This window comes from Vulpes lagopus, chromosome 4, assembly GCF_018345385.1.
Source record: "Vulpes lagopus strain Blue_001 chromosome 4, ASM1834538v1, whole genome shotgun sequence".
Taxonomy (NCBI): domain Eukaryota; kingdom Metazoa; phylum Chordata; class Mammalia; order Carnivora; family Canidae; genus Vulpes; species Vulpes lagopus.
This window is the reverse complement of record NC_054827.1, coordinates 145,610,219-145,623,131: the sequence shown is the minus strand read 5'-3', so window position 1 is coordinate 145,623,131 and position 12,913 is coordinate 145,610,219. Positions and strand designations below refer to the sequence as shown.

Here is a 12,913-nt window from a genome sequence, read left to right as displayed (position 1 = left end):
CAAGGGTCTAGAGGCCACCACGCATTCCTTGTAAGTGAGCACTGTGACCCGAGCCCTCAAGCCAGCTCCCCAACAGGCTTACTCCAAACCAATCGAGGTGGGTAGAGGGGTCAGCAGGCGCTGGAACGCCTGGTATCCATGGGGCATGGAACGGTCTGGTATCCATCAAGAGGTCTGTGGAGAGTGGGGGGCGGTGGGAGAAGGGGGCTTACTGGCGATGATGGGGAGTTGGCCCCTGGAGGCCAACTGAGGCCTGGTTTTCACTCTGCAGGTCCTGGAAGGCCATCAGAGGGCTTGAGGCCGTGGAGCGGTAAATCATTTCAGGGCTTAGAATGGCCACGCCAGCTGGACAGCTGGGCGGGGAAGGAAGATCTTACAGGATGGGGCAGATATTCTGGGGAGAGAGGACAAGAACCTGGGCCACGGTGGCACGGGGAGGGGGGGGGGGTGGCGGGGAGTGGTGACACGGAGCCCGTACTGAAGACTTGTGCGGGAGCAGAAAATAGGGGCCTTACTTAATATCTAGACTGGGCTCAGCTGGGAAGAAGCAAAGACTCTGTAGTGACGTCATTAACTGAAATGGGATGGAAGAGGGGCAGAGAGAGGAAGGGTGGAAGGCAGAGGGAGGAAGGCCTCAGGTTGGGGCACACAGAGTGTGAGGAGCCTGGAGACACGTCCAGCAGCCACATGGGGGGTGCTGAAGCCCAGCGTGCAGGGAAAGAAGAGTGGAGTGTCAGGGGCTGGGCCGAGGCCTGAGCGCACACTACCGCGTATGGCCAAGGGGACGCTGGTATGGGATGGCCTCGGCAAGGGCATTTGCCAGAGCAAAGAAGGGGTGGCGGGCAGATGCAGGTGCGCTGAGAGTGTTGAAAGCAAGGGGACAGAGGCAGAGGTACAGGTGGCTCCTGTGTCCTGCTCAATCCTCATCCCTACCCCATACCCATCCCTACCGCATACACACCTTCCCAACGCACCCAGGTAATTTTTCCCCTGCTCAAAGGGTGCAGTCATGCCATGGGTCACGTCCAGAGTAAATGCCACACTCGGGACCCTAGCACTCTCTATAGCTAACAGGACATGCAGGTCTGCCTAATGACCACCACCTCAAGCCCCACGACGCACTGCCGACCAGAGACCAGACTCCAGTAATTCCCAAACAAGCCTTGCATCTCGCCACCTCTGCACCTTTGCTATTTCTGTTCCTTCTGCCTAGAACACCCTTCCATTATACTTCTACTTGCTCAAATCCTGCCCAACCCTCCTGGCCCAAGAACCTTCCTCAATCCCCTAATCTAAATTAACTTCCCCTTGACCAGCAGCACACTTATCACGATGTATGTCATGGGGGAGTAGCCCTAGCCCCGTTCCCTATCACCCCTGGACTGTAAACCCCTCAAGAGCACCTGCCACTGCACACAGTTCTAGATCCGTGTCTGGGATGTTGAATGCTGACCTTCTCCCCTGCTAGCCTCTGTCTCATTGAAATTTCCTGGCTGTCCTTTACTCCTCCATCGTGCCAGCCTAAGCCAACCTAGTGCAGTAAAGGGTCCACCCTAATGTCACTAACACCCTACCTGTGTGTCAGCCATTTAATGAAGCTATAGGTGGGCAGACATGTGGATGAGTTACTTTCCATAAGTGAGGATGTAAAATCAAAGCAGAGGCCCTGCATACGGGCCAGAACTAGGTTGGTTCTTGGGTAGTATTCAGGATCCTCACTCAGTTCCTGCTCTCTTGACTCATAGCATGAAACGCATCCCTACCTGCTACCCACCATAGGTGGTCACGGTCCCTTCTCTTAGGAGCTCACTACCTTGTGTAGGAGTTAAGATCCCCATACAGAGAAGGTCATGTCCTTCCTCTGGGAACATTTTCATGCTGGATGAGTGGCTTAGAACCCGAGCTACATAAGGCAACAGGTTGAAGGGTTCACTTCAGGCCTGGTTGGTCACAGATGATCTTATGAGGGAGGTGGGCTTCTATTTGACCTGGAAGGAGAAGTTAAGGCTGTGGTCTGGGAAGAAGTAGAAGGCCCACCCAGGTGAGATGAGGAGGTGAGAATGAGGTGGAAGCTAGAAAGCATGATCAGATCAGTTTGTCTGGAGCTGCCAGTTTCTGAGGAGATCGATGAGATATAAAGCTAAAAAGGTCAAGGCTAGTTTGGGGGGAGCCTTTGAATACCAGGTAATGGGGAGCCACAGAAACCTTCTGAGTATGAAGACCTCGTGAAAAGTGCTTTTCTTTTTAAGGTGGCATAAGAGGTTAGTTGTATAGAAGGCAGGCTGGCTTGAAGACAATCTGATATCCCGCACGTAAACGTTTGTTACAATAAAACAGCATCAGACAACGGAAACAGAGGAGACTATTCAACAAACTTACATGGAAAATGAAAATGGGAAGACTTCAAAATAAAAAAACCACCAAAGGTTTCTATTCCTTGGGAACCAGGTATCCCCTCCCACTGGCGCCATGTTACGTGATGGGCCAGAGAGAGATGCAGACTCTCCACGGAGCAAAGTCCTCTGCCATGAGGCACCCAGAGTCCCCATGTGGTTTGATTAGTGGAAAAACCAGGTGATGAGTGAGAAATGTCATTCACTCTGGTCATTTTCATTCAGGGACTATAGCAAAGCCCTCTTCGAATCTTCAGCCAATGTATTTTATTCAATGTGAAAGCCACTAAATTAATTTTTAACATAATAAGAGTAGAAATTGTCAGTTTTAGAAGCACATATGCGAATTTCCCTGCACAGGAGAGAACATGAGTCCTATTAGTTAAAAATAGCAGTTGTGCTCACTTTCCCCCACATGCTAATTTTAATAAACTTACTCTGAAATTAGCTTGCCACTAGGAAGATAGCTGCTCATCCAAAATGCTCCCAGTAAGCACGAAGCTTGCCTTGCAAGAGTTCAAGTACTCCCAGGAAACTCTGAACAATGCAGATTTCTAAATGGAACTCATCTCTTCTTTCCAGACTCGGCCACCCCCAACCCTCTATCACACCCAGAGCCACCATTCTCCGGCCACCCATCAAAGGTCATCTCGGATGCATTCTATTTCATCTTCCCAATACAGCTGGTTATGAAGTCCTGTTGCGGGTCTTTTAAAAAAAAAATTTTTCCCCTAGCCATCCTTTTCCCTCTATTCCTACTGATGCTATGTCTCTTTATCACTTCATTTATTCAAACATCCAAATTCATATATTGTACAACCAATACCTATGAAGGGCAAAGTACAGGGCAAAGAGCTAAGGCCACAAATTAATAACACATGGTCTGTATTCTCAAGGAGTTCAAGATCTTTTGGGGTCAGTGGAGAGATAGACAAGTTACGGGTTGGTTAGAAAACCGTATGATTAGTATGGCTTATCATATGCAAAAGGAATGATCAGGAACGTTGGTGGTAACAGAAAAGACTGGGTTACTGGTCTCTCATCTTGTCTTTTCCTGATTCCTGGCAAAGTCATCAAATTTGTCTGTACATCCCCGCTGCCTGGCATTGTGCCTCATAGACGTTAGAGGCTCAGCGATCCCTGAGTTCAATGGAAACAAATCTATTACAAACTTGTACTTTCATCAACTTGTACTCCAGCAAAAACCAACAAACAAAACAAAACAAAACAAAACAAAAAGCATTCAGTGCTTCTCTATGACCAGCTACATTAGAGCACAGCCTCTGTCTTGCTTTTGAAGTCATCCACCATCTGGTCCACCCTGGCCATTCCAGCCTTAATGTCTGCTACACCTCAACCCACTAGTTCCAGCCTTCACCAGAAGCATTTCCTCAAAAGTCCACCACGAGCCCAGCGCTCATGCCTGCTTCCTGTCATGATCACCCATGCCCTCTCCAACCAATGGGGATGCACCCGGTTCAAGGTCCTCCAAGAAGCCTTTTCCCACTTCTCAAGCCCTACCAACTGTCTATACGTGTCCTCAGTATTGCGCAAAATAACATCCTTAATACAAATAACACCTTGAAATATTAACTGACATCCTACCTGCCCACCTAGCCTCCATTTCCTATAACCCCTAGCCCGTTTCTCATTACATATCCTTCTCCCTTTTTAGAGAAGCTGGACATTCTGCCTTCGTGTCCCGAGGAAGGGAGCACCCAGCAAAACACAGGTAACAAAGTGATTGACTGGCTTTTCAGTGTTGAAAGCCTGGTCCTTAAGACACTGGCGCAGAGAAAAGTCTCCCCAGTAGCTCCGCCCTCTCCCAAGGGCCCCACCACCACCACCCAAAGACTAGAAAGATCTCCAAAGTTTAGGGAAGGGCAAAATCAGAGTGCAAGGAAGGAGAGCCCGGCAATCAGCGAGTCTCCACGAATGAACACGAAGCTCTGACTAATCAGCCCCGGGTGGGGAGCGCAGAGTGAGAACCAGGGGACTGGGGTGGGGAGCACACTAGGCTTGATGGAAACCTAATGAGGTGGGGACCTGGACAGCTAAAGAGTAAAGATCTCTAGAGCGATGGTGATCTTCACTACCCATCTCTCCTCTTTAAAAAAAAAAAAAAAATTACATTTATTGAGACTTAATTCACACAGAGGAAGATTCATCTTTTTGGGTGTACAGCTCTATGAATATATGCACCCCCTCATACGGTCATGGAGTCATCACCCCAAGGGAGGCCTAGAATAAGTCCATCACTCCAAAAAGTTCCTGCATGTTCCTCTGCACTCTGTGCTCAGCCCGCGCCCAGGCTCTGGCAACCACTGATCTGTTTCCTGCCTTTTGAGTTATGCCTCCCCAGAAATTTCATATAAATGGAATCTTACAGGCTTGGCTTGAGCCTCTAGTTTCTTTCACTTGCCAATTTTTTTTTTTTTTTTTTTGGTATAGTTGGCACATGGTGTTACATTAGCTTCAGGTATACCAAATGTCTTGAAGATTCATTCATGTTTTTGCATGGATCAGTGATCTGTTCCGTCTTACTGCTGAGCAGGAGTCCACGACACGCATGTACGGCAATTTATCCGCTCATCGGTGAAGGGACAACGGGACTGATTCCATTCTCAGCAAATAACGGCTGTAAACATTCACATACAGGTGTTGGTGTGGACATCTGTCTTCGTTGCTCCGGGGTAAACTCCTAGGGGGAGCACTGCTGGGTTGTCGGGTTAAGTGTATGCTTGACTCGATGAGAAATCGCAGAACTGTTTTCAAAAGCGGCCGCACCATTTCCTACTCCTCCAGGAACACGCGGGGCTTCCAGGCGCTCTGCATCCTTGTCAGCACTTGGTTTATCCATTTTTTGTTTGTTTTTCCATCCTAATTGGTGTGTCGGGGCATCTTATTATGGTTTTAACTTAACATTTCTCTAATGACTGATGGTGTTGAATATCTGTTCATGTGCTCATTTTCCATCCAAATCTCTTGAATACAGCGTCTATTGAACTCTTTTCCCATTCTAAAAATTAGCTTGCTTGTTTTCTTGAGTCCTGAGGGTTCTTTCTATATTCTAGATATGAGATACGTGTTCTGCACAGATTTTCTCCCAGCCTGTGGCTTATCTTTTCATTTTCTTAATGGAAGTTTTCAAAGGGCTGAAGTGTTAAATTTTGACAAGATCCAATTTATCCTTTTTTCCTATTATGGTTTCTATTTTTCGGGTCCTATGTACCCTTCTTACTCTTGAATCTCCCAAACCGTGAAAAATCACCTCAGGGGGGGTGGCAAGAAGAACCCTCCCAAATTGAAGCTGGACACATACTGCTAAAGATTATATTCCCTGGCCCTCGTGCTGTGAGGTGTGGCCATGTAACCACGCTCAGACCAAGGGGATGTGAGCAGAAGTCATCCCTCATTAAAGAAAAGCCTCCTCGCCCTGGACTCCCGGTGCCTCTTTCTCTCCACTCTCATGGGCTGGGCAGCAAGCAGCGTCCCCCATGCAGTTGAGGTCCACCCCCAAGACACACTGTAGTAAGAAGGTGCCCCCCAAAATCTGGGTTCTTAAATGACTGTGGACCAGGGCCGCCCTCCCAGGCTGGACCACCTCATTGTAAATGGACAAGACCCTCATACCTGCCCTATTTAAGTGATGTACTTTGAGGGTAGGTATCTTCGTTACAGCAGCTTACGCTTCACTGTAACAAATCCATCCTTCTTTCTGAGGAAGTAGAAAACAATCCCAAGGGTCCTGGATCCAGCCTGGTGTCTCCACAGACAACTGCACAATAGTTTCCACAAGTTCCACTCAGCTCAGGAGTGATCTGGGGGGCAGCAGACTAGGAATCACTTGCCCCGACCGCAGTCAAGAGAGTGACATCCCCTATGCTCAGAGCAGTGAGGGAGCGACAGGCCAACTTGTTCTTCGCTCATCCAAACAGCCTGGGCGTGCAGAGCCACTGCTGAGAGGGGGACGAAGAGGGATGCAACAGTGACCTATGACCAGGCTGGGGCTCAGTGCAGCGGATGCATGCCCTCCACCCCATCACCCCTGCCAACGGCTGAGTACGGCTCAAACCCCCCCACCTAGGATTTAACTACAGGCTCAGGGAAAGGAGAGGCAGGACTCCAATCCACGTGACACTTCCCCCGCCCGGACAAGGGGATCTGGAATAAAAAATTCAGGTGTTGTAGCAAAACACACAAGTTTTCGCTTCGTGACTACCGAAGTCTCTGTCCTGAGGTTCAGCTCACTGGACTAAGGCCCACTAGGCACCACCTGTCAGGCTGAGGCCTAAGCACTAACCAGCATCACCTCATTTGGCCCTCACGGCACCTGTGAGGTGGGCACGTTATGACTCTATTTGAAGACGAGGCTCAGAGAAGCTGCCCAGAGCAGTGATTCTTTCAAGTCCATTCCACTCCGTGCAAACAGCCCCCACTGCCCTGACCCGCTCTCAGGCCACGTGGCCTCCTGGGCAAGGCCTAAGACACCCAGATCACCACGCTCCCGAGCAATTTTTTTTCCATGGCAGGCAAGTGATCTAAACGGGTTCACGGGGAGCGACTCCTGGGGTTTTATGGAGTGTACTAACAAGAGCTTCCGTCTTCCCCTCTGAACTGTGTATGGGAGGCTGAGACCGAAGACAAGCAGCAAGGAGACCCAAGGACAGAGAGTCTCCATCTCAGTGGCGAATCCAGCTATGCCCCAAACCAGCTGTCTTGGAATTAGTCGGGCCGGCTGTATTGGTTTGCTAGAACTGCTGTAACAAATGGCCACAAACTGAGTGGCTTGAAACAACAGAAATGAACTCTGACACCCCCGGGGGTTAGAAGTCCAAAACTAAGGTGTCAGCAAGGCCATGATCCCTAATGAGGTTCTAGGGGTGGACTGTTCTTGCCTCTTGCCTCTGGTAGTTGCCAGCGGTCTCTGGCACTCCCGTCAGCTGCAGACCCCTCTCTCTGCCTGTCATCACATGCCCTTCTTTCTTCTACAACTTCACACTGTCTTCCCTCTGTGCATCCCTGCGTCCAAATTTTCCTCTCCTGATGAGAACACTAGTCACTGGATTAGGAGTGCACTCTAATGACCTCACCTTGACTACGTCTTCAGTGATTATTTCCAAATAAGGTTTACATTCGCAGCTATGGGAGGGGTTAGGATCTGAACCTAGGTTTTTGGGGAGCACAGTTCAACCCACAACACCAGCCAATAAATTTCCCGAGCTGAACCACTTTGGGTTGGGTTTTTGATCACGTGCACCCAGAAAGAGGTAGCCAGGATTCACCCCCAGATCTCAGTGGACAACTGAGACCCAAAGCTGTGCCACTAACTGTAGGGTCGACTATATGCCTTTCAACCCCTTACAAATGTCAGCACCTCCACTCTGGGCAGAGGCCCAGGGTTATACAACACGCTCAAGGAATATGAGACTGATTGTTATCTAATTAATTAACCAAAATACAAATAGTGAAAAAGGTGAAATTGAACCAGGCATGGTTTATCACGGGGCAGTAGGCTGAGAGCTGGCGAGCATTTTTCATTTGAGAAATAAGAAAGTTACGGATTGTCTGCATGGCTACATTTCAAGATTTCTCCCTGATTTTGAAAGATCACCTCAGGTGGTGCGAGGGACAACATTTCCCCCTCCTCAGATATTTAATTTCCAAAATAGAGCACGAGTCACGCTTCTTTCACACGCATGGCCGTGTGTACTTCAGGGCCCGAGAGTAGGCTGTAATTTCAGCTTGTTATACTAAAAAATATGAAAATAAAACTGATCTCTGTAGGATCACTTTAAATGAAAACTGCTTCCCAGAGGCAAGCCGAGGAAGCAAAGTGATTGAAGGAGAGCACAGGGCTCTGGAATGGTGATGGGCAGGAAGGGTGATGGAGTGCGCATCCAGGGTGGGAGGCCGAAGCCAGGGCTTCTGCAGAAACCGGCGTGAACTGCCACAAAGCCTTAACCTCACTACCCAGGTCGGACGTCTGGTGACAGCTCCCCCAGTTCCTTCAGCTGGGTTCCCACGCCACTTTGGAACACCACCAGCCACTGGCCACTCTCCTCCTTGAATCCTACTTGGCTGAGTATCAGATATCTTCTCCACGCCAGACTCAGTCCACACCCAGCCAGCTAAACTTGAGCGGGCAGGGGAGTCCCCTGGGTGGCTCAGTTTCGGAGAAAAGCAGATTTGAGGCTACACTCCTGGGCACGTTCATGCCGCTGGTGTATCAGTTTCCTGTGGCTGCCATAACCAGCCACCACAAACTGGGTGACTTAAAAGAGAAGTTTATTCTCCTGTGGAGACCAGATGTCCACAGTCAAGGTGTCAGCAGAACTGATTCCTTCTGGAGGCTCTGAGGGAGAATCTGTTCCGTGCCTCTTCCAGCTTCTGGTGGCAGCTGGCAAACCGTGACATTCCAGAATTTTCGCTGTACAACCCTGATCTCTGCTTCCATCTTGATATGGCCTCCCTCTGGGTGTCTGTCTTCCCATGGCCTTCTCCCTTGTATCTCTGTGTCGGAAATCTACCTTAACTTTCTTTTATAAGAAAGATTAGATTTAGGGCTCACCTGAAATCCAGGATGATCTCATCTTAGGGTCTTTAACTTGATTATATCTGCAAAGGCCCTATCTCCAAATCAGGTCCCATTCACAGCTACTGGGGTAGGGAGTAGCGCTTAGACAAATCCATGGTGAGGAGGGGGAAGCACACAATAGATTGGGGGAAGGACTTTGAAACTTGCTTTTTTTTTTTTTCCAAAAACGCAGAGTGACTCTTGGCACTCTTTGCTCCCCAAATGACTCTGATCTTTAGATCATACTCTGAAGAACACTGATTTGGTCGCTGAGGATACAAAGATGAATGAGACATGATCCCCTCCCTTGGAGAACCTGCTGTCCAGCTGAAGGTACAGACAAATGAACCAATGATTAAAATACAGAGTATGACCTAATGATCCCGAGCTCTGGAGTCAGATGGACCAGAATTCTCCAGCTGTGAGGCTCGGGCAAGTTCCCTAGCCCATCTGAGCCACAGTTTCCTTATCTGTAAAGTAAGAATTCCTACTTTATAGCATTATGAGAATGAGGCTACATAAAATGCTTAACAGTGATGAGGGACTCAAGAAACAGACATTGGCTGTTACGAAAACAGGAAGCACAGCTCTTTGCTGTGTGCCTTCCACATCCTAAAGCCTATGATTGTCTGTGGAAGGCAAGAAGGCATTACCCTGAAGAAATGCAGCTGGGACAGGCAAGGCAACTCCTGAAACACCCATTTCAGGATCTTGATTTATTCCATAAGCATTTTTGGAGCACCTGCTGTGTACAGAACTCCAAAGAGTATGTAGGCACTTGGAATAAAACCAAGGAAAACACATGTCCTGGTGGGGCGACCACCAGGCTAAACAGTGTGGTCAGTGCAAGGCGGAGGCAAGCCCACCACGGAGAGGCACATTCGACGGCAATGAAGCATTTCCTTCCTTTGGTTTTCCATCCTCTACGTTCTGTTCTCCAGCATTCTATGTATTGTGTGACGCTCCCAAACTGTAGCATATGCTCCAGAAATTCTTGGAAGGTGGAAGCGCTTGCCTGTCTCCTCTACCAGTGAATCCCAGCACCATGTACCTGGCTGCTAATAGACATCCGATAAACATTTGCTGCAGTGGTGGACATTCTGGGGCCATTTCAGAGCCCAACACTGGACTTTTATGAAGAACCACCTCCAGCCTCCTTGACTACGGGGAATGATTCCGGAAGGACCAAGAGAAAAGTTCTCTAGAGGATCTGTCCCTGGACATAAAGCCTGATGGTGGGAAGAAACCCGGGCAAAACAGCGTATCGGAGTCCTGTCTAGTTAGGAGCTTTCAACCAGGAGGCCAAGAGGAAAACACTCAACCAGGGAGAACTTAAGGCCTCTTGTTCCTCTTCAGAAATACAGTGCTCCGCACACAGTGGACGCGAAGTAGTTATCAGACCGACCCGGAGGCCCAGAAAATGATTAAAGGAGAAAGACAAGACAGGTTTCCCCCCCAACAACGGAAGGCAGAGCGCCAACCCTTACACCCTGTATTGTGTGGCAGGAGTGAAGCCAAAGGAGCCCCCAGCTGGCCCTGGGGGGCGGGGATGGCTCTCAGGAGGGAGAGGACCCAATGTTGGGGGGGGGTCCTCAGCACTGCTCGGTGAGGTGGCCACGAGCCGTCACACAGGGCGGCAGGTCAGGACCAGCAACTCACCTGGAGAAGGAGCCCTCAGCCCTCCCTCTCACCTGGCCAAGAGGGACAGCCCCGCCCAGGCCACAAAACTCAGGCTGGGCTGACCCGGGAACAGCGTGGGAGGCGCCCAGGGGCCCCCTGGGGTTGGGACAAAAGAGTTTGGAGGGAGAGGGCTGGTGTTTGCTGCTTCCAGGGGCGGACCGGGAGGCTTGTGCACCTGCCTTTCAGCCTCTGGCGCCGGCGCTCACCTTCGGCGGGGGGGGGGGGGCCCGCGGTGCTCGGAGCAGGCCGAGCCAGGCCACCGACGCCCGAACCCCGCCCAGCGGCACCGCAGGGAGGGCCCCGGCAGGGAGGGCCACGGCGGGCAGGGAGGGCCCCGGCGGGCAGGGAGGGCCCCGGCGGGCAGGGAGGGCCCCCGCGGGCAGGGAGGGCCCCGGCGGGCAGGGAGGGCCTCGGCGGGGAGGGCAGGGAGGGCCCCGGCGGGCAGGGAGGGCCCCCGCGGGCAGGGCAGGGCGAGCAGGGCCCAGAGGACCCGGGCCGCGTCCCGCCACCGCCTCCCCTGCCCGCCTCCCCGCGGCGCCCAATCGGCGGCTCCCGAACAGCGGTGACCGGGGCAGCAGGTGGGGCCTGGCGCTCTCCTCCCGGATCCCCGCTCCGCTCTCCAATCCCGGGGCCCGACGCCGCCGGGGGCGGGGGGGGGAGGGGGGAGGCGGGGAGGGGGGGGGAGGGGGGAGGCGGGGAGGGGGGGGGGAGGGGGGAGGCGGGGAGGGAGGGGGAGGGGGAGGGGGAAGGGGGCCCCTCCCCCCCGACGCTGCCCCAGATGGCGCGCAGGGACGCGGCCGGGAAGCGCGGGAGGACCCGAGCTCCGGCGCACCTGGCGGGGGGGGGGGGGGGGGGGGGGTCGGGCGCGGGGCGCGGGGTACGGGTGCGGGTCGGGGTGCGGGGTGCGGCCCCCCCCCCCGCCCGCCCGGCGCCTCGGCCTCACCTCGCTCACCAGCCCCTGCCAGTCGCTCTCGGTCCGGTCGCCGCTCATGGCCTCCTCCTGCGGGCGGGCGGGCTCCGGGGACGCCGCCCTCCGCCTCCTCCTCCGCCGCCGCCGCCGCCTCCTGCTCCGCCGCCCCCGCCGCCCCCCGAGCCCCGCGCGGCCCCCACAGGCCGGGCCCCTCCGAGCCGCGCCGCCGCCTGCGGCCTCCCGCGCTCCCCTCGGCGTCCGCCTCCGCGGGAGGGGGAGGAGCCGCGCCCGGGCCCAGCCTCAGGCCGCAGCCCCGGGCCCCGCGCCGCCGGCCCGCCCGACCCGGCCACCCCGACCCCGACTGCCCCGCCCGACCCGGCCCGACCCCGACCCCGACCCCGCCTCCCCCACCCCGGACCCCGCCTCCCCCCACACTCCCGACCCCGACCTCCTCGCCCTGGACCCCCAACTCCCACATCCCGGACCCCAGCTCCCCCGCCCAGACCCCCCACTCCCGCCCCCCAGAACCCCCGACCACCGAGGGACCCAGCCCCCACCCCCATCCCCTACTCCTGCCCCCAGCCCGCCCCTCCCCACCCCCAGAGCCCCAGGGCCCAGCCTCGCAGGGAAGGGCAGGTGGGGTCTCCGGAGCAGGTCACTGCTGGCTCCGGCCCTGCCCCCCACAGGCACCTGCGTGTCCCCTCCCTGCGGGATCCAAGCCCCCGATTCCAGCGCCCCTGACCCACCTCCAGGAGGGCCCCCCCAGGGCGCGGCCGGGGCTTTGCCCCCCTTGGGTTCCGGGCCTCGCTGGCACAGCGGTGCTGCTCGGATGGCGATTCACATGAAGGAAGGGACCCCGCGGGTTATTATATATTTAACATTGTTTTTAAGGCTATGAACGGTTGCTTACATTTATTTCTCAAACGATCAGCTGCCGCAAGTAGAAAGCAAGTGCAAAAATCTAAAGTAAACCAATATTGAACTCTAAATAGGACCCAAAGCCCTGAGTGGGATGCTGCGGCTCTGGGGAGAGGCGTTAAAGACCTCCTGGCACCAAACTGACACTGTCTCCGGGGAGGAAGGGCTGAGGAGCCATACAGAGGGCAGGGGTCCCCACAAATAACGCCCTGGTACCCAAGGTGGTTTTCCCAGGTGCCCCAGAATCCTCTCACGGGCCACCGGCGATCGAGAGCTTTCCGGCCTTGCAGAAGCTCTACCCATGGAGACAAGCAGCCTGTTGAGAGGTTACGGACCCATTTCACAGCTGTGGAAGCATCCCCGCCAACATTTACCTATTACTCCTTAGCCGCTGTGGATCCCAGACCCACCCCGTGAGATGGGTGTTACCTTCAT

General features: G+C 53.7%; 1 protein-coding gene across 2 annotated transcripts in view; it reads right to left on the bottom strand.

The window, feature by feature from the left end:
* The window catches only part of CCDC149 (coiled-coil domain containing 149), a 103,240-nt gene extending 91,446 nt beyond the window's left edge, over nucleotides 1-11,794 (bottom strand). The window contains exon 1 of one of the 2 annotated variants that reach the window (XM_041752841.1): nucleotides 11,594-11,794. In XM_041752841.1, coding sequence (XP_041608775.1) covers nucleotides 11,594-11,641 — 48 coding nt within the window. In that variant the 5' untranslated portion in view covers nucleotides 11,642-11,794. The remainder of the gene's footprint in view (nucleotides 1-11,593) is intronic. The other variant, XM_041752842.1, reaches the window with a different exon arrangement.
* Nucleotides 11,795-12,913: the final 1,119 nt, after the last annotated feature.